Raw genomic sequence first — 27458 nt, forward strand, 5'->3', positions numbered from 1 at the left:
TGACCTTACCATGACGACATCAAACAAATGTAACAAACAGAATCACTCATTCAAGTCTTTATATTTCATGTAAAGCCTTTAAGGTTTCACTTCTTGATGTTTACTACACTTGTCTCTTAAAAAACAAACCAGAAAATGAATTAATAATGGTCCGGAGTAGCATTTTTGTCCTTGAGAAAAGAAAGTGTTGATTTTTCAAAAAATACACCAGCAAAATCTGTTTCAGACTCTTAGCTCATTTAACTTAACCTTTGAAATATTGTTTACATGCATCTTGTTTTAACATTCATATAAAAAGGACAAAATAGGAAGTTTTTGTGTTTTCATTTAATTTTAAAACCGGATACAAAATTAAAAAGACCTTGCAATATAAAAACAATCTAACACAGATAAAAACAACATGTGTGTAGTCAACTGTAGTGTAAAAAAATGCAGCATTTGCTGACTTTCAGTCACATTTAGCTCAGCTAAAACTATCCAGTTACATCTTTCCTCTCTATAAACAATCTATGATCATTTAAACACAATTATGTCAGTGTGAAAATTTTCTATTGTTTCCTCTCATGAAAAAGTCAGTATATTAAAAGGAATACAGCCATAACTGAAAATAAAAAATACCCAGCAACAACATAACTGATTCAGCAGACACATATGTGATTCCTTTTAGTATGTTTTCAAAGTACAGTTATATCATAAGAGTATAAGTGTAGTGAGTAAAACTCCCAGTTGCTACTATGCTTATGACCCCTGCTGCTTTTTCTGCCAGTTTTTAGTAAATCTAAGCTTGCTCAAGCTTAGATGAAGGTTGTGAGGAGGACTGAAAACCTCAATCCACAGTCTATATATGAGCAGGCCATTCTAAGGCGAGCACAGAGTATTTATAAGCTCTTACCCACTGCAGAGGATGGCCCCATGACCCCAATGTAAACCAAAACTTTTCAACCTTAATAAAAAATGTGAATAATGTCTCTTAAGGCTGTATGGATTGTGCAATAGTGTAATGGTGCCTTGATATTTTCTATCTTTTATATTTTCTCCTACTTAAGTTGTGCTTAAGGTAGAAATGTGCGATATATATTTGTGTGGTTTCAGGTGAGATAGAGGAAGAAAAATGTGTGCAGTACTCATAATGTACTGAATTGTATCGTACCACAGCCTTAAACAGGCAGGTTTGAAATGCCATGAACCTCTCTTGAGGGAGTTTTATCCTCTTTTCTGTTTTTAACTATTTTTTCACTGTAGCCAGTCCAGCTCGGCTATACAATAAAAATCATGATACCTCTTCACATATATTTATGTAACTCTAACCTTTACTTCTACTTTTTAACCCTGGTATACTCACTTTCAGCAGTAAAATGATTTAACACTAAATGCTAATCCCCTCGCTGTGTTTTGGTGTTAGATTCTTTATTCACAGAAAGGATTATCTAGTTAGTCCTGTGACCTTAAGCTTTTGTCTCAGTTCTACTGAAGTCTATCCAGCTCGACCCATGCTACTGCCCTCTGCTGGCTGTGGATGGCATTTCGTATGGCTGCCAGCAGCTCCTCGGTGCAGCTCCAGGTGTTGGGCTCCAGGGTGAAGTAAAGCAGAGGCAGCGTCTCCAGCTGCAGCTCCTCGGCCTGACACACTTCCTCCATGATGCTGTCCTCTCCGCACCGCGGAAAAAACTTCCTGTGTCAAGATTCACAGGGTTGGATGCAGAAAGTCAGAGGAAATAATGATCTGTGTCTATCTTCAAGTTAAGAAAATACAACACTCTCTACACTTTAGATTGGAAATGCATGCAATGTCTCTGATTTATATTTCATGCTAATCATGCAATCAGCAACAATGATGACAAAAAAACCTCATTGCAGATAGAATTTTGATGTGCATTTGTCAAAAAGTGCATATGTTAATTCCAAGCTGCGTCATCTGGCCAAACTGAGAAATTGGGACAGAAGGGCTTTAGCAAGATTGGTGACCAAGAACCCAATGGTCACTTTGACTGAGCTCCAGAGATCCTGTGTGTAAAAAACACATAAAAGACTGCTTGGAGTCTGCAACAAGCACATGAAGTGCCCTCAGACTGTGAGAATAAGATTCTCTGGGCTGATGAGACTAAGAACTGTTTGGCCTCAATTCTAAACATTATGTCTGGAGGAAACCAGGCACCGCTACCACCCAACAGTAAAACATGGTGGTGGCAGCATCATGCAGTGGGGGTGTTTTGAAGCTGCAGGGAGACTGGTCAGGGTTGAGGGAAGCTGAATGGAGCAAAGTACAAAGATATCCTCAATGCTGTTCCATAGCTCTCAGGACCCCAGACTTAGCCGGAGGTTCAAGTCCTGTGAACTGAAATCCAAAATTTGTGCCTTAACACACCAGATACATTGGAATCTGGTTTCAAACCTTTCCTGGCTGGGTTTACTTTGGGCGGGGAAAATATGTGGACTGGTAATGTCACCAGCCCACAGTGCGGAATGGCCCCGCCCCCTAACACAACAATTTAAACATAAGTTAAACTCAGTATAGTCTGTTGTTAGCTAATGTAACTGCCTTTATTGAACTTTAACAGTCATATTTTTTTGATCATTGTGAGGTAAATTTGCCAAATCTATCAGCCACAGTGGTCTATGGATCATTTGAAACATTATGACAGAGATTTAAGCCAGAAAACGGACTTTATCCGCTCTGGCACAGAACCAGGCAGCTGCTCTCTGATCATAAGGTCAACGCAAGGTCAAGGGGCGAGCTAATAGCACTTTTAAAAATCTGAGATGATTGCATTTCTTGTGAGTGGGCGTGGCTTCGGCTCATTCAACAGACACGCCCACACCATCATAGAGCAGATTTTACCTCATTTTACCTCATTTTTTATTTTCAAGTTGAATTTTCTAAACTTAGAGATGTTTTATCAGACTGAAATTTGACCTGGGAGTTCATAACACAGTGAACTGTCATACAACAAACCTAAAAGCAGATTTGTTATCACTTTATAGGGTGTTTTACCTTCTAACATGACAATAACCTTAAGCACACAGCAAAGGCCACACAGGAGTGGTTTAGGGACAACTGTGAATGCCCACCGACGGCCCCCTCCAACCTGACTGAGCTTGAGGGGATTTGCAAAGAAGAATGGCAAAAAAAAAAAAAAATCCAGGTGTGCAGAGCTTGATGCATCATATTCAAAAAGACTCGAGACTGTAATGCTGCCAAAGATGCTTCAACTAAGAACTAAAAACTTATTTCAATGTGACATTTCAGCTTTTTTTCTTTTTAACAAATTTGCATAAATTCTACAATTCTGTTTTCACTTTGTCATGATGGGATACTGAGTGTAAACTAATGATAGAAAGATGAATTCAAACAATTGTACCATCAGGCTGCAGCATAACAAAGTTTATAAAGTAGAAGGATTTGCCTTCTCACATACCTCAACTTCTTGTGTTTTTTGTTCTTAGGCCTGATGTGGATGACGATGGGATATATTCCTTGTCTTAATAAACCCTCCACACTGTTCAGACCCAGCTCCAGCAGACAGTGCTTATCCTGAGAGGAAAACAAAGACACAAACAAGGACAAGGATTTTTTCAATGAGTGACAAAACAGGCATACATGCAATAATTATAATTCTAGAAATAGCTTCTCTTTATGTCAGTAACAAATGACTGATCATTGATTACATGGAAATCAGTTTTATTGTTAAAACAATTGTTTTTGCAGAGATCTTTATTTAAGAATTACATTTGTTATATTAATTTGTTATGCCTGTATTGTAGATATACAGTGGATAGAGTTGGAAACTGGGGAGAGCGAGCATAGGGAATGTCATGCAGAAAAGGGGCCACAGACGAGATCTGAATCCAGGCCGCCTGCTAACTACTAGGCTTATGGTGCCCTATTTATAGAGATATTTTATCATTATGCTTCCAGTATTACAAAAATACAAACAGAGACAAACAAAAATGAGGTGCACTAACAAGATGCTTCTAATCATGCTGAGCTTTGACAGGCCAGTGATAAAAATCATGACCAGATAAGTGAGAATTAAGCAGAGGCTAACTTCTTCCTTCCTAAAAACTCCATAAAAGAACTGTATATATTCTTTATGGTAGAGAATTTTCTCCAAATAGTCATATATGTTTGACACATTTGGGGAATTCAATAGTAGGACTAAGAATAAGGCCAATGAAAAGTGTTTGATGCTTACCTGGCTCATGACGTCCTGTATAGACTGCAGTTTTATCCCCAGAGTCTGGTCTGGACCGCAGGAATCCAACAAGAAAACCCTCTTATCCTTTCTCTCTGAACTCTGGATCGGCTCTGCAACCACAGCACCCATAGGTGAGACAGGACTCGCATGTTAGTCACATTACAAATGAACAGATAGGCCTATTCTTACCTGGTGGACAGGTGTTGAAGTTCAGTCCAGACTCTACAGGCTGCAGCAGCCTCTCGATGAGACCTCTGGAGAGCAGCGAAGGTGAGAAGATAACCGGGCGTTTACTCTGAACGTGGACCGGCTGCACCACGCTGTACGGGATCAGGTGCTCCTCGTGACCTGGGGGGACACCGCACATTAAACACAGAGCGAACACACATGTATTGTCAAATGTACAGCTGGTGTCTCTTTGTTTGGATCTTTACGTTTGCTGAGTGTGAAAAGGACAGGCTGAGTTGATCCGACCCCTCGACAGCTGGGGTCCACAGCTTTGACCAACCGAACACGGCCAGAGGATTTCTTCAGTAACTGCATGCAGAGAAAAATATCCAGTGGTTATCTTTAGTCACTAGTCTGGTTAGGATCTAATTCTATTATATACCCTGTTTGATTTAATCTGTTCATATTTTTTCAGTGTGGATACCTTCTTTTTGAGATCCTTTTGCTCCAGGGCCATTTTTCGCAGCCTCACCAGTAACAGCTGCTGAGCTCTGTGAGAGAACACCCAGGTTAATACTAAAAACAAAGTACCAGAGTTTAATCTCAACAAACTATGATTCAAACAACAATGAATCTGACTTTCAGACCAGCTGCAAAAAAGAAAATAAAAAAATAAATTCATCAATGATTTTAAATATCAGAATTTTACACTTTGTTAACTGTAGTAAAAATCAGATGATATTAATCCCTTTAAATGACTGGAAGATGTGAAGTTATCTCACTTTAAGTCCTCTCCATTGTCACCATGAGACCAGAATATTAATCTTTGATAAGATGACTTGATTTAATGACCACAAATCACAGACAACTCCTGCACACAGTCTAAATAGCAAAATAAATTGTCAACATTCGGACAAGAGGGTGAAACTGAAGAGGAGCCTAGGTTTCATTGAAGGTTACTCCTTTCCAGCGCTCTCTTGTCCAAATGTTGGCAATAAATTTTGCAATTTACACTGTTCTCACACTTGCCTTCGTGGTGGCTTTTACTTAAGAATGTGGCAGAAGATCTATACTTCAGGTTCAGGTTACTTTATTAGAACCCGTAGGTAGATTTGTTTTGCAGTCAGAGAGATGACAACATGCCTTGTAAAACACAGGTCACAGGACAGAAGCAACATGAAACAAAAAGGAAAAATGAAGGTTATTTAAAACCTCCTAAGACATGACCCCACTCCCCACCCATCCCCTGATGGTACCATCCATTAAAATCAAATTAAAAACTCAGCAAATCAACAGATCTTTGTTAAGCCACGGTAAAGAAAAACAAGGTTGAGGCTCAAATGTAATAAGTATGTAATAAATACATAAATATGTGAACAAATAAATACGTGTTTGCAAAATAAGGCTACAACTTGTTCAGCTCAGCAATAACAGCAGAAACAAAACTGTTTTTATACTGCTTTGTTGTGCACCTTGGGACTAAAAACCTCTGTCCAAAGGGGAGAAGCTAAAATTCACTGTGCAAAGCTTAGGAATCATCATTTAAGGCAAAATTAGCTATCCTCTGCCACAGCTTAGTATACAGGGATGCTGGATAGAGCTGAGGCTCACAAATCAGTCAACTTGACCATTTCACTACTTGATTCAAGGAATTTTTATCGTTCAGAGAAAGAAAAAGCATCAGAAAGTATTGGGGTAAAAAAGTTCTTTTAAGTCTGAAATGTTTTTAAAAATGATGAGGGTTATCAATAAATAACTAAAAAGTAATCAAATGTTGAGAGTCTTACGTCATTCAGGATGGTAATGTCTGAAATAACACAGTCTCTCTCTTGTTGACATACATTACCTGTTGTAGTTGGGCATGGTTCCTGTCTGCAGCGGTTTGGCTGTCTGTGGGTCCACCAGAGAACAGCGCCAGTGATATTTTCCGTTGTACCGCGTGTCTGTGACATGCATGATGTCATCACAGCACACGCTTAGAGACGGAGGGTCACCGAGAGGCTCAATGTTCAGATTGACTCGCACGTAGAAAGAGTCAGCACCCACAAAGGTTGGGGAGGAGCGGAGGGAGCACAGCTTAGAGTATCCTGAGGACAAAAACAGAATGAAATGTGCATCTATTAGTAGGAGAGGTTTCACAGCTACATTTCTACAGTCTGTGGTAAAGGCCTCACCTTCTGGGTTGCTCTGATGTTTGAGGGTCGAAGGCTCGGTCCACCACTGCAGAGAAAAGTGAGCAACCTCCGCCGTGCATTGGTTCAGCAGCACACTACCACCTCCGAACAAAACGCCCTCCAACTGGAAGGCAACAGAGAGAGAAATGCACTTTTAGCTACCATGAAATCACACTTTTATCACCAGGATTTTTGCTACAATCGCACTGAAGTTTAAAATTCTACTATTGTATTTCTTTGTGAAGCATGCATTTGCACACAAATACATATCATATTAGTGCATGGGTATTTCAGCTGACACACCTCCAGCAGCTCACTGCCCTCCTTCAGTCCACACTGCTCTGCAGCTGATCCGGCTATCACGTGACTGACGAAGATCCCTGTTAGGTTTCCTCCAATCACAGTGATTTCGTCTGCTAGACTCGCTTGTCGCTTTGGTGAGATGGGGGGGCTTGAAGATGGGGACTGAGGAGGCATCCTGAAAGATAATATGAGAAATTTGACTTGCATACATGTGAAAGACGTGTAAAAGGAGTCACAGCATTTTACAAAAGTATAATTTTGGAGGCAGTGCACATGTTTTATGAGCTTTTAAGAAAGCCAAAATAAACTTTGTAAAACTACTGCAGCTTTGTGGCCCTACACAAGCAAATGAAAAGCTGACTTAGAAAGGGAGTGTTAGAAAGAAAATTAAACAGTTTAGTGTCATGCATTTCTGTAAAGGTGTGATCAGGTGTACCTGGGAGAACTCGGATGCTGCGAGTGGACTGCAGGCAGGTTGACCAGGTCAGGGGGGAATAGGTGAGAGTGCAGAGAGGCACAGGAGTCCCACAGAGACGGTTCACTCTGCTCACCTGCAAACATCACAGGGATTCATACCTTAGACATACAATTTAGTGCCTTTATAAAGTGTTCACCCCTTGGATGTTTTATCTTTTTATTGATTTTTATAATGGTAGCCATAAATACTAACAAACCAGTGACTGGACTTCCCCGACACAGGTGTCTTTATACTCCAATCACTTGAGACACATTCACTGAACTCAGACGATCCCCATTTCACTAATTGTGAGACTACTAGCACCTGTTGGCTGGACCTCTGTTGACTTAGGTCATTCTACTGTACATATTTTTATTTACTTTGTAGAAATCTGTTTTCACTTTGGCATTAAAGAGGTATTTTTGTAAAAGAAAAAAAGTCCAATTATATTGACACTGATTGATTTATAAAATAAAAAAAGTTAAAACATCCAAGGGGGTGAATACTTTTCATAGGCACTGTACATCAAACAGTTTAGGTGGGTAATAAACACCTTTTCTAACTTTTCTTCAGAAGCATATTTACCTGTAATGTTGTCATTCTCATCGCTGCCCCAGGAGTCCAAATCAAACCTTTACAGATCAGAAAAACAGGATCTTCATTAAAGGAAATTCATCTGGACTGAGATACAGCAGGATGAAAACACATATATGCAGGTTTTCAGTGTCAGATAAACTCACTCTTTGTTGAATCGTCGGTTGATGGAGTTCTTACAGGGGGGGAAGGGAAATGTGGAGAGCCGATTTATTTCCTTTTCATTGTCTTCTGTCTGAGAAAAGAGGTAAAAACACGATAACTGATCCTGTGTCTGCCCCTCTCTCTGCATTTTTCTTTAATTCCTTTATTTCTGATGAACAAAGTCAGGCCCACGGAGTAGACTAGGCTCCTGAAACACACAGAGAATGGGTCCTCCCCACTTTTAATTCACTGATGATGTCAGTGTATGTGTTGAACAGTTGCATTGGTACTAGCATCCTGGCTAACAGTTACTTCATTTTGGAGCTTAAAAATGTGTCAAGCTATAATTGGTTCTAATGTTGAAATTATTTATTTGTGCTACCTTTAAACCCATTTCACCATGTTTTCAATCCTTTATTGCTAATTTATCGCCACTTTTAGGACATTTTTGCCACTCTTTGCCCATTTTTGCCTCTTCTTTATGCTACTTTTTTGGAACTTTCTGCCACTTTAATCCTTTTTTTGTCAATTACTTTCCAATTTTAACAATTATTAGACTCTTTTTGCCACATTTTGCCACATTTCTGCAACATCTTTAAAGGGATACTTCAACATTTTGGCAAATTTGTCCATTGCCATAATTCCTATAGTCTTAGAAATAGGTTCGTTACCTTCAGTTGTTGGTGCAAGCTGTTTTTAGATTGGCCGCCGCCGAGTTCGGACCTGATGTGCCAACTCAATGTAAGCAGATGGTATTCCAGTTTTCCCTCATCAAACTCATCAAATACACAATCCAACAACTCCAAAACGCTCTTGTGGACAAGTTGTGACCTGTACATTCACCACGCTATGAAATAATAACGTATAATTAGGTAACATTACGACGCATGAAGCAAATACTCTGAACTAATTCTTGAGCAAACCACTGGGCGGAGTGACACAGTGCAGTTCACTGCACTGTGTAATGTTCCATGATTATTTCATAGCGTGGTGAATGTACAGGTCACAACTTGTCCATGAAAGTGTTTTGGAGCTGTTGGATTGTGTATTTGATGAGTTTGATGAAGGAAAGCCGGAATACCATCTGCTTACATTGAGTTAGCACAGCAGGTCCAAATTGGCAGCGGCCAATCTAAAAACAGCTTACACCGACAACTAAAGGTAACGAACCTATTACTAAGACTATAGGAATTATGGCAATGGACAAATTTGCCAAAATGTTGAAGTATCCCTTTAAGCCTCTTTTCGCCCAGTTAGCTGCCTTTTTCCCATTTCTTCAACTTTGACCTATTTTTGCAATTTTTTTGCAACTTTTGACCTATTCTTTTCCTCTTTTTGCTGCTTTTTACCCAATATGACAAGTTTTTTGGCACTATGTGCCTTTTTTTGATACTTTCTTGGCTGCTTTTAACCCATTTTGACACTTCATGCCTATTTCGCCACATAATTGCAGCTTTTTGCCTTTTGTTTTACAACTTTTTATCCCATTTTTGCAGCTTACTTTCAAATATTTTTTTTTTACGATTTTTAGCCTCTTACCATATTTTCACCATTTTTGCAACATCTTTTTGCCACTTTTGCCCAATTTAGTGGATTTATGCCAACTTTGCCAAATTTTTGCAATGTTTTTTCCCCATTGTTGGCACTCGTAACCTATTTTTGCAATTTTTTTACACTATTTGCCCATTCCTGCCAAGCTCTGAGCTACCTTTCCCATTTTGTTGCCATTTCATGCCTATTTTGATATTTACAGCTTTTTGCCCATTTTTACAATCTGTTTTCCCCGTTCATCAATTTTTACCTCCTACTTTCCCATTTTCAGCCTCTTTTTGCCACATTTTGTCCATTTCTGCAATGTCTTTTTGCCATTTTTTTCCCTATTTTTGCAATTTTTTGCTGCTTTTTTTACATTTTCACAATGTTTTTTGATGTTGTTTGCCCATTTTGCCACTTCGATTTGCCACCGTAATCCATTAATGATGCTTTTCACACAGTTTTTGTCTTTTTTTTATGATTCTATTCTTTTACAAAAAAGTTGTCTCAGTTTCTTCTTCGTTATCTTCTGACATCCTGACATTTGTGCACATCATGGCGTAACTATGAAGTCTGACTGTACTTTCCTAAACATTTAGTTTAGTGTGCCCATTTACGCTGTTAACATCACTGATAAAGAGATAACGGCTTTAAGGAAAGATGTTTATATTTTGGAAAAAAAGTCTATATTGTGCTCCTGATTGAATAAATAAAATCCATTTTTGTTGCTTTGATAAGAGAGGGTGTAATTCAGGTTTGGCTGGGCCCTAGAAAACTCTCCCCTTTATCCTGCCTTCTGGGCGACCTTGAACAGAGCTGGGACTCACCGACAGAAGGAGATTCTCCTCAGAGTTGGAACGAGAATCTAAAGAAGCAGAAGACGTATTAAAATGGATAAAATGTCTAAACATGTTTGTGGGAACTGACTTCAACTCTCAGTTTAAGTGTTTTCATCTGTAAAGCTTCCATGTGGCTGTCTTCACATCTTACCCTCTGAGTTTTCATTGGCTTGGCCTCTAGAGGGCATCTGTCAAACAGAAAAGAAGCATAAACATGTTTGGTATGGTGCAGGTAGAGACAAGCTGAGAGTTGCATAAGAGTTTACTACACTGTCCTCATTTAGCTGAAAAAGAAGTGTATTCTGCAGTAGTTCTTTGTAATAAGAACAGAAGAAAAGACGAGGATTTAGACTCAGAACAGCTGTGCAACCAAAACGTCATTAAAGAGCTGTTCAGTCACAAACAGCAGCTTTACAGAAAACCTGGCACAACACAGCTCTGCACTTATTTACAACAGAGTATGTGTGCAATTTAGACAGTGTGCAAGAGTCTGCATTCTTTTGTAATTAGAAAAAAAATACTCCTCATTGTGGATGTCAAGGACTTCTGTTTCTACTACAGTCATAATGAAGCTTAAATTCTAGCATCATAACACCTCTATTGAGAAGCTGACAGTCAGCTCTGACCTTTCTCAGCAGGGGCCGGTTGTTGTAGTTCTGAGGTCTCAGGTCAAGGCCGAGGGAGCAGCAGGGGCCGTAGCACTGATCCTCACTGCACAGGGACAGGTGGGACTGAAAGCAGATGATAAATATATTAAAAAAGTTGCCTGTGGTGTCAGCAGAAAAACTCTCTTTCGCCTGTGTTCACTTACACAGTTCAGAGAGGAGAGGAGAGGCTCCATCTGCTCCCGGCTCCTCTCCCTCTCCTTCTCCAGCTCCCTCTGCTGCTGCTCCACGCTGGCCTGCAGTTCGGCGATGCGTTTACGCAGACGGTTCTTATCCAGCAGACAGTCGGTGTACTCCAGCTGCAGGCTGTCACGACTGCGGAGAGCCTGGTAGGAGAATGAGGTTGGTGAGTAATTAATATTTGATTAATAGCAGTGAAAAGTTCCAAAATGTTAAAAACTGCATTTATTTCATTAGACAGGTGTGTAGGACAGAAATGACTCAATAAAACATTGCTGGCAAATTACTTTTATCTTTCTGTTTTTCAATTTAGTCACCCTTTAGGCAATTACCAAGAAAATAAAATGTAAAGATCTGCAATGATTGCATGTGCCTTCATCCAAAAAACACAGAAATGACCAGAAACTGATGTTCGACTAACAAAATTTTTATAAACTTGTAGATAACATTATTCGAAATGATAAAATATGTTATCTAAATAAGGGATAGTAACATAAAGGTTCAAAACTTAACAAAAACTTCAGATTTTTACTCATTTTTAAACCACAAGTAAGATACCGATAGGAAAAAATCTATAAAAATTGCACAAATACAGGGTAATATTTTATGAGAGTGAGGTGCAGAGGAGTGAGTACTATTTTTGGTCATTAAAAGCAACAAACTACCCAATAGTTGGTGTTTGGGGTCCCTATTTTATTGTTGTGGTATCATACAGGCAGTGATATTGTTTAACTTCTACTAGAATCATATCAAAGTTTAACATTCTGGTGTCGTGACAAGACTTAACAAGCATAACAAAGTAGGTAAAAGGATTTTACATGCCATAAAAACTGCAAACACATCTGTATTTAGAGTTTTCATTCACACTGACCTGGTCTCGCTCCTTCTCCAGCTCCATGATCTGGTTGAAATAAGACAAGCTCCTCTTTTGTTCAGTCTCCCAGTCTAGCTGCAGAGTCCTCACTTTAAGCTGGAGCTGCTTGCACTGTGACTCCAACTTTAAAAAAAAAATCAAACCATGACTTTTAGCAAAAGATCAATCTCTTTTTTTTCTGTCAGCCTAATAACTAAGAGGTGGAACTTTAGCCTCCTGACAAACAGCTACAACGCACTGGCTAATACCAGCCATGCCCTAATCATGCACGGCTTGTTTCCTACCTCCCGTACATGTTGGCCTCTACAAACAGGAAATATTCTGATCAAATTTGTTTTTGAAGCAGGTTTAAATATGTATGCTAACGTCTGCATACTTTTCTGTTGGCTTAATTTCTCAACACCAGAGGTTGCCACTTAGGTCTTCACCTTGTTTCTGTGCTCCTCTGTGCTCTCTAGCTCCCCCTGCAGTCTGGTAATGATATCACAGAGCTCATGCCTCTGCTCTGCAGACTCTCTGCGGTCCTGCTGCAGGATGTCCATCAGAGCCTGAAGTCAACAACACAAACATTTGTTATCACAGAGGGAAACAGAATGTTCCCTTAAAGGAATAAACAAAATAAAAAAGTCTGCTTCGGGCTGTAAAAGAGAGGGTATAAAGGTGATTTGATTGGTGAATACTGATGAAAACTTACTGAGTCCCCCATGGGAGATCCATTACTGTCAGCTCTCTTAACCTCAGTCTGCTTTAAAGGTTTTTGTGGTAACGCAGGAGGAGAACCGTTGAGTCCGTTAGAGGTCATATTGTTTATTCTAGCAGATGAGGTGCTTCCTGGAGTGTCGAGTGTCTCAGACTTCGTCAGCCTCAACCTGAGCTCCTCCATCTGTACAGAGAGCACCAAAGCAGCAATAAGTACACACAAATATTCTAAAACAGCAGAGTACAAAGGAGGATGAGGGCCACTAAAAAATACATTTTTGAGATGCAAATCCTTGTTTTACCTCTGAGGAAAGGGTCAGAATTCTGAGATCAAAGTCAGAATTCGGGGATTAAAGTCAGGATTCTGAGATAAAAGTCAGAATTCTGAGATCAAAGACGGAATTCTGTGATCAAAAGTGGAATTCTGAGATTAAAGTCAGAATTCTGAGATCAAAGACGAAATTCTGAGATAAGTCAGAAATCTGGGTTCAAAGTCAGAATTCTGGGATTAAATTCAGGATTCTGAGATCAAAGTCAGAATTCTGAGATCAAAGTCGGAAGTCTGAGATCAAAGTTGGAATTCTGAGATCAAAGTTGGAATTCTAAGATGTAAGTCAGAATTCTGAGATCAAAGTCGGAATCGTGAGATAAAAGTTAAAATTCTGAGATCAAAGTTGGAATTCTGAGATTAAAGTCAGAATTCTGAGATCAAAGTCAGAATTCTGAGATCAAAATCGGAATTCCAAGAAAAATGTCAGAATCCCGAGATCAAAGTCAGAATTCCTTCTTTGATCGCAGAATTCTGACTTTTTCCAGGAGTAGAAATTGTGACTGTAATCTCAGGATTCTCATTTTTCTCCAGGAGTCGGACTTCAACTGTATAATTCTGTCTTTTTTTCCCAGAATTCTGACTTCAGTCTCTGAAGTCTGGCTTTAATCTCAGAATTCTGACTTTTTTTCTTACAATAACAAAAAATTGCATCTCAGTTCATTTAAAGTGGCCCTAATCCTCTTCCGTATAAAAGCACAGGGCTAATGAGCTGAAGTAAAATTCAGCTTTGTTGAATTAACAGTATACAACACCATTTGATCAAACACTTACAAACTAAAGGTAACAGGATAACAAACACGGATGCCCTTTGCTGAGGTCCTGCAAACTGGCATGTTGAAACTCAAAACAGCAACAAACATAAGGCATGTAACAAAGGATGTAAAAATATATTGTTTTAAGTTTATATCAGGAATAAAGAAGAAGAAGAAGAAAAAAATGTTCACCACATACTGTCAGCAAACCACTTCATACCTGTTGGGAAGCTGCCCTGTTACCAGGTGCTGCATGTAAGATTGAAATATCTTAGCTCATCGAAAGTTTGATGTTACATCACTAAATTTTACCTGCAGAGATATTCAACCACCAGACTGTTCACACCTCACAGCAAACGTGTTTAGGCAGAACACAAACAAAAGTTTGGTCTCAGGTTGCAGATGCATGCTTGGGATGGTTTAATTTTTCTTAATCCAAAGACACTCCGAGAGGGTTTCCCTCTCTCTTCTCCAGCTTCACCCACTTTCACAAAAAGTGCGAGTTTGAGCATTTAGACAGTGCCTTTGGTCGAGAACACGATTGAAGAGCTGAAGTTTTGATTCTCATAATTGTTAAAAGGAGAGTCAAGCATACAATTCTTCTTTTCTCTGTGAGTATTTTTTCTATTTTTGTCTCTCAGAAACACAAGACTCTTGTTAAACAAGGGGAAACTTTGGAGAAAAGTTTGGAGAACCAGTGACAATCTGCTCCCTGTTGTTAGTTACTCTGTGAAGAGTGTGCAGCTGTTTAGGAGGATCAGTGAAGGAATGTGACAGAAGAGAGGAAGTGACTCAACTTTTAACTTCAGTCTTATCTCTGAGAGTAAAATACTGCCTCTGGAGTTATCGGTAAGAGAAAGCGCCCCTGTTTCACAACTTCATTATTAAGAAACGCACTTAAGAACCTGTCTGTGCTGAGAGAAACATGCACTTTTTTAGCCGCTGTAGCCCATGTCTGAAAATAAAAAAATATATATTATGTGATGCTTAAATGTATAATACAACTGTATAGTGAAATCGAAAGGAAAATGCACACTGTAATATTGTGAGCCAGCCAGGAACAACTTTCTAGTGACAAATAAAAAGCCTAAAAAATTGTTTTTGCACGAACAGTGTTTAGTTTCTACTTGACCCACCTGATTCAATAGCTCCCTCTCTCGGCTCGAAGCCTTCCCTTGTTCCTCCAGAGCTCTGGAGTATTTCACAGCCTGCTCCAGGTGTCGGTCTTTCAGCTTACCCAGCTCCCGACTCGCCGATTCCCAGTCCTGTCGCACCCTAAACATCACAAATCATCATCAACCATCAAGTTGGAACATTTTTATACTTTTTATCTCTGCTGGACTACAACTTCAATACCTATTTGATACCACAGCAACAAAACAGAAGTCATTGGCACCAAATATTCATGTGCTGATTATTGAAAACTGCAGGCAAACTCATGCCCACTGCTAACTTTGCAAAGCAGATGGATATGCCCATTTCTGTGTTTCTCACTCACAAATCCATCTTGCAGAGTTCCTGTCTGAACTGTTTGGGCCCAGTTAGAAAGTGACAAGACCAATCAGTGTCAAGGGGCAGTACTTTCGGGTGTGGCGGAGTAGTGATGTAAGCAAGCAGCAACAAGAGGTGCAATTATGGCGGAAGACATTGGCGTGGCTGCTGCTAAAGCGCCATTTTTACCAGAACTTGACGACATTTCTTTGTTAAAAGAAGAACAAAGAACAGCAGTGAGTTGTTTTCTTTTCAAAAACGACAAAAGTCGTGGACTGACATGTCTACAGTGGCCATGAGTTGCGTTATGCAGCTCTGGAGTTTACTCCTTCGGTAGGGGCGAAGCTTGCTGGCTGCTATGTCACGTGTTTTGTTGCTCTGATTGGCCCATAAAGATGTGACAGACAGAATGTTTATCCAATCACCCTCCAAGTTTTTGCAAAGCTTCTGCCCTTTCCCAAACACTGTATATGAATGGTTTTCCAGATGGATGTGTGAGACAAATCCATCTGGCATGCCAGTTTAGCCCACTGCCTAAATTGCACAAAAACATTGGCAATGTTTGTAATAGTGTGTGCAGCTGGAGAGGACAAGGGGTTTCCAGATGGTAAACTGTCTGTGAACGTCAAGCTACAAATTTTTGCCTTGTTTGCCCCCCTTCCACATAAGGGTATCAATTTTTACAAGAAGCAAAGACCATGGTTGACCAAACCACGGTCCATTTTCTAATTGGCCCGCAATATTCTAAAAATAAAATGAGATACTATGGCTGACATTAGAACACAAAGCTTGTGTTGCCCTGGCGTAGACTCTCCTGCTAGCTAAAAAGAAAAGATTGTCCTCTGGATGTGTCCCCTGCTCTATTGTAAGTGAGTAACTGCTATTTCAAGTGTTAGTATCAGATTTGATTCCCGAGCCTCATAAAAGCAGGATGAAGATTTAAAGAAACAAGGGAAGCTAACACCAAACTACGCCTCACCTCTCCAGCTGCAGCCTGTCGTGCCGTAGCTCCTGAGCTTTACGTTCGGCCCGGCTTCGTTCCTCCTCGGCCATCCTGCAGCGCTGAGACAGGCGGCGCTCACACATGCGGCTGTTTCTGAGCTGCTCTCTGAGTTTACGAACCTCGAGAAGAAGAAACTGGGTCAGACCCTCCGGACCCTCCTCATCTGAGACATAAAGACAAGTAAATGGACTAAACACACGATATCAAAGTCATCCGGTGTCCTGCCGTGCAAAATGCATCACGTTCTTACCCAGAATGAGTGAACATCTATGCGTGGGCTGCTCGCCTGTCAGCTGGGTGTACTGCTCCGGGTGGTAAAACTCCAGAGACTCCATGAAGGCCTGAAGACCTCGCTGACCCTGACCATGCAGGATGTCCAGCAGGCGACCTGTACGGGAAAAGACAAGGAAAAAAATTTAAAACTGTAAGCTCAAGTTAGCACTCTGGCATTTCACCTCTCTGATTAGTCTTATTTACGCCCATACTCATGAAGGTATTTCTAACGTAACAGTGATGAATGAGCAGTGCTAAGATGACTCACTCACAATAAAACAAGAAGATAGAGTGGTCACTGTGTCTGTCTTTTTCTTTATCTTCTTTCACTCCTCATTCTTCAGACGCTGCCCTGTACTTAACACTGTCTCTCATCTCTCTCCTTTCAGTTCCTGCAGTATTTATCTCTGCTCTCCTGTTTCTCTCTGACAGCATGATGAAAAATCACTCACACGATGTTTCTAATTTGGACATTTCACAAAAGAACTACTCTTCCTTTTGAGTATTTTGTCTACATTACTGTTACTGTTAAAGAAAAGTTTATTTTATTAGAGGCAGTAGTCTGCGTCTCTTTTATTTCTGTTGTTTGTGTTCTAAAAGAAGTTGGGGTGCTGTGTAAAATGTAAATAAAAACAGTGTGCAATGATTTGTTCACAAATTAGCTTAAAAAAAAACATCAGATGTTGAAACTAAGACATTTTATCATTTCATGAAAAAAGTTAGCTCAGTCTGTAAACGTCTGGGAAGGAGACCAGTTGCTGGAGTTTTGGGAGATTAATGTTGCCCCATTCTTTTCTGATGTAGGATTCAAGCTGCTAAACCAGGGTTGTCCAAACTTTTTCCACTGAGGGCCACATATAAAAAATATATAAGGATGGTGGGGCCACTTTCATATACTTCACCTTGAGCAGCTAGTAAAAACCAATGTTATGATGGTTAAGATATGCTTAGTTATTGTTCATGCTTAAATGGCTAGTTAATGGGTGACAAGGCAAATAGCTAATTATTTTAAGGATTTGACAGAGGCCAATTAGATTTCAGAGGGCCCTGGTTAACCCTGGCTACTACTGGTTCAGAGCATATTAAATCAAAATTTTGTCATTACTTTGGTTTCCAGTATGTTTTCCTTTTACAGTATTGTCTTCATTTAGTCACAAAAAACTCGAATCAATAATATTCTTGTCAAAATGTTTCTTTACAGCACTGCCTTGTGCAGAAACCAAGAAGTACAATACAGTCAAGCACAAGCTTCATGTTCCAATGTGGGCCAGATTTCATTTAATATTTAGAATTTGATGCGGGCTGATCAAAAATGGACCTTGGGCTGCATTTGGCCCACAGGCCATAGTTTGGACACCCCTGTGCTAAATCATCCTGGGTCTTATTGTTGGATTTTCCTTCAGTGATTGATAAAATGTTTTCTACTGGTGAAAGGTCTGGACTGCAGGCAGGCCAGTTCAACACCTCAACTCTTCTACTGTGAAGCCATGCTGTTGAGATGGATGTGGTTTAGTATTTAGCATTGATAGTTCCTTTCAAGATGTGTAAGCTGCCCACGCCTTAGGCACTAATGCAACCCTATACCATCAGAGATGCAGGCTTTAGAACTGTGCACTGATAATAAGCTGGCTGGTCTATCTCTTCTTTAGTCTGCAGGACACTGCATAAGTGGTTTCCAAAAAGAATTTCAAATTTTGAGCCATATGACCACAGAACAGTTTTCCATTTTGCCTTAGTCCATTTTTAATGATCTTTGGCCCAAAGATGATGGTGTTGCTTCCAGACAGTGATTTCTGGAAGTGTTCCTGAGCCCATGCAGTGATTTCCATTGCAGAATCACGCCTGTTTTTAATGCAGTGTTGCCTGAAGACAATATTGACCTTCAGCCGTGTACACTGAACACAGAGATTTCTCCAGATTCTCTATCAGCTGATCTCACACAAGCATATCAGCTGATGGCCAGTTGATTTGCTCTAAGCACACTATTGGCTAATCACACTTATGCTGCCATATTCAAACCGCTCTAGCCTGACTACGCTTTTCTGCTCCCTCTACAAGCCGCTTTGCAACCCTCCTCCACCCCAGCTCCTCCTTTATTCAGCTTCTGACTCAATCAGTGTCGCTCTGTTGTCAGTGATTGAATGTTTGCTATTTCTGAAAGATGCTTTTGACGTAGGCTCATGGAAGGGCAGGGGGATCCCAGAACAGCCACACTGCCAAATATAAATACAGTCTTTGCAATTTTATGATCAGGATTTTTTTTAGAAATTCTTAAACAATTTTGAGATGCAGGTAGATCAGTGAACCTCATCCTTACTTCTGAGAATCTCTGCCTCTCTAAAAGGATCCTTTTATACCCAGTAATGATACTGACCTGTTTCCAGTCAACCTAATTATACGCAAATGCTCCCCCAGCTGTTTTTCATTTGTACCATTTACTTTTCAAGCCTTTTGTTGCCCTGTCCCTACTTTTTTGAGCTGTGTTGCTGCCATCAAATTAAAAATAAGCTAATATCATTTTTCATGAAATGGCAAAAAAAAAAACACTTTCAACATCTAATCCATGCTGTTTATGTTCTATAGTGACTAAAATATGGGTTTTAGAGATGTGCAAGTTATTTCCAAGGGCTTCCTTACTAGGAGAGACAGCACTGTAAACAACAACATATACCTAAGTGGAGTGAGGGACATGATATCAAAAAGGGTCTAAATAAGGACTATTCAAAGGTGTTCTTTTTTTTATCTCAGGCATGCCAGTTTTGTGTAGGTAAACAAGCAGTTAGTCACTCATTTTTTTCCTGGGGTTTCCATGCCAATTTGGTTTTTAAATATTAAAAGGTTCTCATCTCACCAGCCTTGCTGATTCGCAGTGGGTACTGTGTGGAGTTGAGCACCTCGTCTTCATCTTGCTCATCGATCACTTTACACTGTCGCAGGTATGGAGTGAGTTTAGCTGGGTTGAGGATGCGGGTCAGTTTGTGCCGTACACCCTCCACCTTCTCCCACAGCTCCTCACATCGCTCATCCGACCACAGAGCAGGAGGCCGCGCCTCCTCCTGAGATAAATCCTCCTCTTCTGCCCAAACCGTGACGCCTGCAGGAATGAAGATTATAGATAATTCAGAAAAAGTTCTGATTGTGCACTGAAAATGACAGGCATTGCATGCACTTAAAAATCTTGCAAACCTTACATATTCTTTCTTTTCTACCTTGCAGATCTCTCTCCACTGTGTGACAGATTAACAGTTATATTTAAAGTAAACCTGAGACAAAATATATCATCCTCATGTAGAATCCCTCTGGTGTTTGTCTTTGCTTTAAGGTTCACTCTGTCAGCGCAGCTCTCTGCATCAAAAGTGGGTCATTACAGAACGCTGACAAAGCATAGAGAAAAACTTTAACACTTTCATGAAAAATCTGACTTCTCCACTTTGAGCCGCATGAAAAAACGTACTTAAATCTTTATTCAAATCTTATCCTTGTCTTATCTTGTACAGACTGACCAAACTCTCAGGAAACAGACTCATAAAAATAACATAAACAGGAACTTTGATGCTCAGTTAGAGCTGCTATCCTGCTGCAGTCTCTTTACAATTTTACTGCCGCAGCTGAAGCTCTGTTGTTATCAGGGTTATAAACTACAGACGGGAAGGGGGCAGCAGACTTTGTGGGTCAGTGTCTCAGAGAAAAGGAATGAAAACACTGCCGTGACTCACATCAGACACCTGAAAACACACCAGGGGTCTACAGACAGAAGGCCCATTTAAGGCCCATTCACTTCAGACTGTGGGGGAGATGAGCAGAAAGTAAATAAATTAAACACCGTCAGTCTGTTCCAATAAAAACAGCTTAATAATAAATGATTTAAAGTAATTATAACAACAAGAAAATGAGTGATTTAATAATTGCTGATTATTAAAAGGGAAAGCTTCAGGTTATCTTACAAATCCAGTGATAAATGACTGAATAAAGCTCTCTGTAAAAACATAAAGCCTACCAAAGCCATGACAATCCACCCGCTGAGTCATTAAGATTTAAAAGACAAGTGTGTGGGTGTGTTATAATCACATTAGGTCCATGTCATTACGATTCCCTTTATCTCACTGCTGAAGAGTGGTTGGAGAATCTCAGATACTCAATCAAAAAACCAACAGGCTGTCAAGATTAGGGGTTGACCAATGTAGTGGTTTTCAGGGCTGATACAGATACTGATTATTAGCAGTTTCTGAGACTGATGTTTGGAACTAACATGCATTTATAATAATGTACAAAATGGGCTTGATGTGGCAGAAGTAAAATTGCAAGATCAAAAAAGGAGGAAAATGACCTCATCAGCCCCAAACTATCAGCGTGAGAACTGGCACAAAGCCAAACAGTAGCAGCAGGAAAACAGAAAGTGATGCCATATGCTCGTTGTGTCAGTGGCACTCAGACTCAAGTGCTGATTGGCTGGCACTCATGTGCTATCTAGCCAATCAGATTGTGTTGTGTGCAGACTGTTGTTGAGACTGTGGAGAGGGAAAATAACACCAGAGGGGAAGACTCAATTTCAGTGGAGCCAAAGTAGCGCACTTTTTGATTAACTAACTTTATCTATTATTGGTAAAATAAAACAGCAATAACGATAATAATCGTCCAGGCCAATAATTAGTTGACCCTAACAAAAGATACCAGAATTTTTTGCAATATGTGATACTTTAAAAAATCAAACCTGTTTGTCTCCGGAGCGACAAACATGGAAGTCCTCTCTTACTTTTTTCTGGCTATTGGTTAAGAGTGATTGAAGAAATGTAGATTTTTATCAAGTTTTTGTTGGTTAAAGGTAGCAAAGGTGTTGGTAAAATTAAGAAAGTGCACTATTGCTTTTGGTTAGAGATAAGACTACAAACCTGTAGTTCTAAAGTTTTGGTAGTTTTCTGATCTGACAAGCTGTTTCTGACTGTTTCATATATCCATGATATGGAATTTATTTCATTCACTTTCATGTAGGGCAGGTCCCATACAAAGTGTTTGGGAAGGGCAGGACTTTTCAAAAACTCTCAGAAGCTGATTGGCTGAACTTTCTGTCTTTCACATTCATTCAGAATGAAGCAGTAGGTATTGGCCACTTTGGTAGCAACCTGAGCCCAACAGACGGTTTATGAACAGTGGAGCTTGTTGGTGGATAAAACTCATGCCGAGGCCGGTCAGGAAGTGTAAAAACATTTTCTCCACCAAGAGAAGCTTTCAGTGTGTCTCTTTGCTCTTTTTTGATAAAGAAATGTGGTCCAGTTCTGTTAAAATTGCTGCTATACTTTAGCTACATCCAAGCTAATAGCTACACCAGCTGCAGCCATTGCTATTGGCTTCCAGTTCAGCTAAACCCTGCCTGTGGCTACCACCTCAAATGATGCTGTTTAGTCAGGTCTGTTCTCAGACCTGGCACAATCATTTCAGACTGAAGCTTTGCAAGATGGATCTGCCTGATGACAGACATGGAAAGGGCTACAGAATGTAAATGAACACGAACAAAGTCTCAGTGACAATGGCAGTCACCCTACTGGAATGCTATAGCTCAAACAAAATTTTGGTCAACCTATAAACAAATACATGGAGCTGATGTGGGCTTAACCCTCTAAGCTATTTTTAACCATTTTGTCTCGCTTGGACTTATTTTTTTAAAAAGCTTGTAAAGCATCAAACCTGTGGTGCACAGTCAAGCTCTAAACAAGCTTTTTTTTCAAGATATCATGGACTTTAAGAATATGTGTCCTACAGTAATGTCACTTGATTTTTTAAACAAGTCATGGGGCTATGAAGACCAAAGAAAAAACCAAACGGAAATAAAAACTCAAAGATTTTTATGTGAACCACACAGAAAACAATAATACCTTTTTTGCACAAAATTTCTTTTGTAAAAAAAAGTGAAAAAAGAAATCATTCAGTGTCAAAAAGTCTTAAAAATATTCACATAATTAAAAAAAAGTCCTTGTGCTTTTAATATTGTCTGATTATGAGCCATTTTTCAAAGAAGTTTCTGTCTGCAGAGACACAGAGGGACACATCCCAGGCTCTCTGTGTCTTTTTCTCACCATCATGAACCAACCAGGCCATCTCCTCCAGTTTCAAAGTATAAACACATGCGCTGTTTGGCAAAGCATGTTGGGACAACAGAACAGCTGTTTTGGGAACTCAAGATGGTGGCTAATGCTAAGCTAACAGAAGAAACAAATGAAAATGGATTAGAAAATGGATAAAAAGACCTTCAATATCAGAGTTACTGGTGTGAATTTATTCTTTAAAAGCCCTGGAAACTCAGCCAGGTTCCAGGCTAGCTAGAAAAGCTCCTGTAAGGGCTACGAAGGTATAGATAGCAACATAAGAACAACCCTCTTTTGGAGGCAAAAAAAAGTAAGTGGCTACGATTTGTGGTTCAAAGGTAATTTAACTTTGTGTAACCACTGTCTCTTCTTGCCATATATGACAACATCAGACTAAGAGAGTTGAAGTCTCCCGACAAACAGCTACAAATTTCCACCTGTCAGTCAACTCATCCACACCCCCAAGTTATTAAAAACTCTCATCTTTCTTCGACCCAAAAGGGGCAAGTTATAGCATTCTTGTAGAAAGTGAGATTTTTTGAATGGGTGTGTGTGGGACGCCCCCAGCTTTTGGAGCCAGCCTCTAGTGGACACTTGAGGAACTGCAGTTTGTCTTTTATTTGCTCAGTGGCTTTTGATAAAATCAAGAGGTTGCCACTCAGTTTCACTGCTTGCTAAATGGTTTAAATTTTCCATGCTTAAATCTATTTTATTGCATTGCAAGGCTTTGTTGCATTTATCATTCATCAAAGTAGCAGAGATTTTTGTGGGGTTCTACAGCACTGGAAATTTTAATTCTTAGACACTTTGAGTGACAAATCACTTTAATCAGATTCCTGATAACGGTATGTGGTGTGGTATACTGAAAACAATGCTGGTGCTGCAAAGCTCAGCTGACAGACTGATCAGGGGTGAAGGGCAAGCTGAGGCAGGTCTCAGGAATCTCTGACAGAAACCATAAATAGCCTGCTGAGACACCGCTCTCATGCTATTATAACCAAACTCCTCCTTCGCACTCAGAGGGCAGTAAAACAACACTCATCCAGGTCTGTCACCTTTTCTCAGGAATCACTGATTCATTCATTCATATGAGCATTTATTAATCACTTAAAATGTCACTCAGGGAAAAATTTTCCACTGATACTAACACTAAACTATGCTCATGTTTTCAACCAATAATAAAATTTATAGTACGTGCATAGGATGTGCAGACTTTAGCCTCAGTTTCCTGTTCTTAGCTGACAGCAGTGACACCCGGTGTGATCTTCTGCTGCTGTAGCCCATCTGCTACTTGTTGTGGGTTCAGAGATGCTCATCTGCATACCTTGGTTGCAACAAGTGGCTATTTGAGTTATTGTTGCCTCTCTATCAGCTTGAAGCAGTCTGGTTGTTCTCCTCTTATCTCTGCCAGCAATAAGGCATTTTAGCTGAGAAAACTGTAGCTCACTGGACTTTATCTCTGCTCTCTGTAAACCCTTGAGATGTGAGTACATGAAAATTCCAGTAGACGAACAGATGAGTCCTATCTTGGACCAAAAAATCATGGCATGTTCAAACTAATTTAAATCACCTTTCTTCATCATTCTGATGCTCAGTTTGAACTTTAGCACATCAGCTTGACAACGTGGTCTACATACCTAAATGCAGTAGTTTCTGCGATGTGATTGGCTGATTAGATATTAGCATTAATGACAGATGAACAGTTGTACCCCATAAAGTGACTGATATATAAATATTTATGTTTACCTTAACTATAATTTAAAGGGGTGCACAATATTGGATTTTTTGCCAATATCCAATTTGCAGACATTTAAAAATTAATTTGAGCTGACACAGATTTGAAACCAATATTTAAATGTAGTTTAGAGCTAAAATGGCAGTCCTTAAATCATAAAATTTAAGGTCTGACAGACTTTAAAGATCAAAAAATGATGATAAACACAGAAGAAGACTTTGGCTCACATAAACCTAAAAATCCACTAACTTATTTCTTCATACAGCTGATATTTACAGCTGGTATAGGAAGATTTCTATAGCCAAAATAATATGTAAATTCCAGCAGAAATTTTTATATCTGTGGATAGATCATTTATCTTATAACAATGACTTTTTATTGTTGTCCTTACAAAAAATATGAAGTATGTTTGTTCATTTATATTTGAGCAGGTCAGCATTAATGCATTAATCATGATTAATTAAGCTCCATAATAAGTGCATTCATTTATTTTTATTATATCCATTCATCCATTTTCTATACCCCTTATTCTGTTCCAGGTCGGAACAGCTATCCCAGCTGTCAATGGGCGAGAGGCGGGACTGGTCGCCAGTCAATCGCAGAGACAGACAACCAGGCACCTCACATTCACACCTACGGCCAATTTAGAGTGATCAATTAACCTGATGAGCATGTTTTTGGTGGTGGGAGGAAGCCAGAGTACCCGGAAAGAACCCACGGATGCAAGGGGAGAACATGCAAACTCCGCACAGAAACCTACTGGGAAGTAAACCAGCAATTTCCTTGCTGTGAGGCAACAGCGCTAACCACTGTGCCGCCCATTATTCTTATTATAAATTCATAGACAGCTCAGTGGACAAGTCATCTGCACCATGTGTTTTCAAACATTTATCTTGTTACTGTTGACTCATTTCCTTTCTAATCCATAGCAAGTTCATTTTTCAGTAGTTAGGTTCATCTAATAGTCTTGGAGTTTCTTATTTCCTTTCAAAATAAAAGCAGGCTTGTATCCAACAGGAAGTTGATTACTTTTAGTGTAAGACAGTGTATAAAATGAAACAAAAACGATTTCAAATTCAAACTAGTGGAAGTTAAAAATGTGACAAAAAGGGTAAATTCTAAGATTGATTTAAAAAAAAAAAATCAATTTCCAGCAACAGTATTCACATAATGGTACATTCTGGTGCTTTCATTATCTATTTATTTAAGCACAAATTAGGGTTAACTTTAGCTTTAGATGCTTTTTTAATTTGATGTTTCTAGAAGTATGCTGTTGCTTCTAAATTAAGTACCTAAATTACAAATGTATTGATTTAACTGCTACATAAAATCAAGGGCAAGTTTCTTTGTGAAGCAACATTAGTGCAGAGTTCAACATTAAACATTAGGGACGTTAAAAGCAACGAGTAAACATTTCTGCTGAGAGGGTTTTAAGTGTTATGAAGTGCAATATTAGGAACTGAAGTACACTGGTTTAAAAAACGTATAAAAAAAGGTTTAAACCTGTGAACAAACACTCCACATAGAAGCCTGTTACAGGCTTAGACATGATGTGGTGGTTTAATGTCTTTAGCATGGCAGTTTTATGTTTGGACTCCATAAGAGTGAGAATAGACTGTTTCATGGCACGAACATGACCTCAATGTAAGCCCCATCACTGGAACTTTATACCCCTAAAAGCTGTTTTAGCACAACATGTTGCCTCTGTCACCCATTTACACAGTCACCGATTAACTAGACGTAGGTCAAAAGTTTCTGGGACACCAAATAAAGCGCGTAATCTTCAATGCCAACATTGCAGTAATGTTAAATTTCCTCTTACCACTCATGTCTTCGATTTTCTCCAATCTTGTCTTTCTAAAAGTCAGCCTAGTGAAGTCCTCTACATCCCATCAGGTCAGCAGAAGATTCAGGAGTAAACTGAAGCTGAAAGGTGAGCGTGAGTGAAGAGCACCTGACGGCAGAGCGCACAGGTCCGCCTTTACGCACACCTCCATGCTCTCTGCTCCTCCTCCAGCCGGGGAACTACAACAAACTAACCAAAGACAAACAAAGACAGCAAGAAAAAGTCCCTCAGATCATCACATAACAGCGGGTTTCCTCCTACTCCTTTTTTGCTCTGTCAGGAAAGCATCAACATAAGACAAACCAAACATAGATTTACTGAACCAGACACTAGAGGGCGCTTTAAACCAATGATTGTCCACTCAAAGAGTCCAAACGGCTGGAATAGACAAATAAATGACCAAAGATTCCTAAAAGTAAGAAAAATAGTCTCCTTTAGTTCTTGTGGAGCTGTTTGATGTTTTGCTCATCAAGTTTGACACATTATTATGTGAGAAAGTCTGACTCATGACCAGGTGACTCATGCTCCAGGTGTGTCACTGTCAAGTTGAACAGAAATAGCTCCTGGTTGGTGTTTTAAACCTACAGATCTGTGTAGTGTGTACCTTATGGCCCAAAGCAGAGAGAGGTTAGTCACCTGAAGAGAGAAACCTGAGCAGCTGCACGAACACAGAAACAAAGTACAACCCCACATATTTGTGGTTTTAATATACTAGTACATCTCACATAACCCACTGGATGGCTGTATTTAATGTGACTCTGAGTCAGTGGGATAACTGACTGTATAAACCAACAGATTAAACTAGATAAAAATGTAACTTACGCTGAAATTGCATGGGGATGCTGAGAGTTGAACTGTGGAAGAACTGCTGAAATAGCTGAAAATAGCATAAAATAGCTGAAAATAGCATATAAATAAGCATAAATAGCTAAAAGGCATAAAAACAGCTCTACTTCATTGGATCAAATCTTCACCCAGGTATCATCCACATATCTGAACCGATGACTGGGTGAAACTCCTCTGAAAGAAGAAAGAACTCTGTTCTCCACTTCCTCCATGTAGAGCACTGATCATCAACTGGCGACCCGGGGGCCACATCAGGCACCCCAAACCTCCCTGTC

The 27458-nt window shown here is 39.7% G+C and overlaps 1 protein-coding gene across 1 annotated transcript; it reads right to left on the reverse strand.

Annotated features, from left to right (window-relative positions):
- Nucleotides 1-367: 367 nt before the first annotated feature.
- On the reverse strand, nucleotides 368-26490 carry zmp:0000000896 (caspase recruitment domain-containing protein 11). Its single transcript, XM_041777920.1, has 24 exons — nucleotides 26314-26490; nucleotides 19528-19770; nucleotides 16654-16791; nucleotides 16380-16566; nucleotides 15046-15184; nucleotides 12822-13010; nucleotides 12556-12675; nucleotides 12125-12250; nucleotides 11220-11399; nucleotides 11035-11139; nucleotides 10560-10596; nucleotides 10397-10434; nucleotides 8039-8127; nucleotides 7884-7930; nucleotides 7278-7392; nucleotides 6842-7016; nucleotides 6539-6662; nucleotides 6211-6451; nucleotides 4849-4915; nucleotides 4631-4733; nucleotides 4386-4544; nucleotides 4194-4306; nucleotides 3417-3532; nucleotides 368-1672 (listed from the first exon to the last, which is right to left on the reverse strand). The coding sequence occupies exons 1-24, from the start codon at nucleotides 26318-26320 to the stop codon at nucleotides 1465-1467; spliced, it is 3066 nt and encodes a 1021-aa protein (XP_041633854.1). The 5' UTR covers nucleotides 26321-26490; the 3' UTR covers nucleotides 368-1464.
- Between the last annotated feature and the right edge of the window lie 968 nt (nucleotides 26491-27458).

This window comes from Cheilinus undulatus, linkage group 21, assembly GCF_018320785.1.
Source record: "Cheilinus undulatus linkage group 21, ASM1832078v1, whole genome shotgun sequence".
NCBI lineage: Eukaryota > Metazoa > Chordata > Actinopteri > Labriformes > Labridae > Cheilinus > Cheilinus undulatus.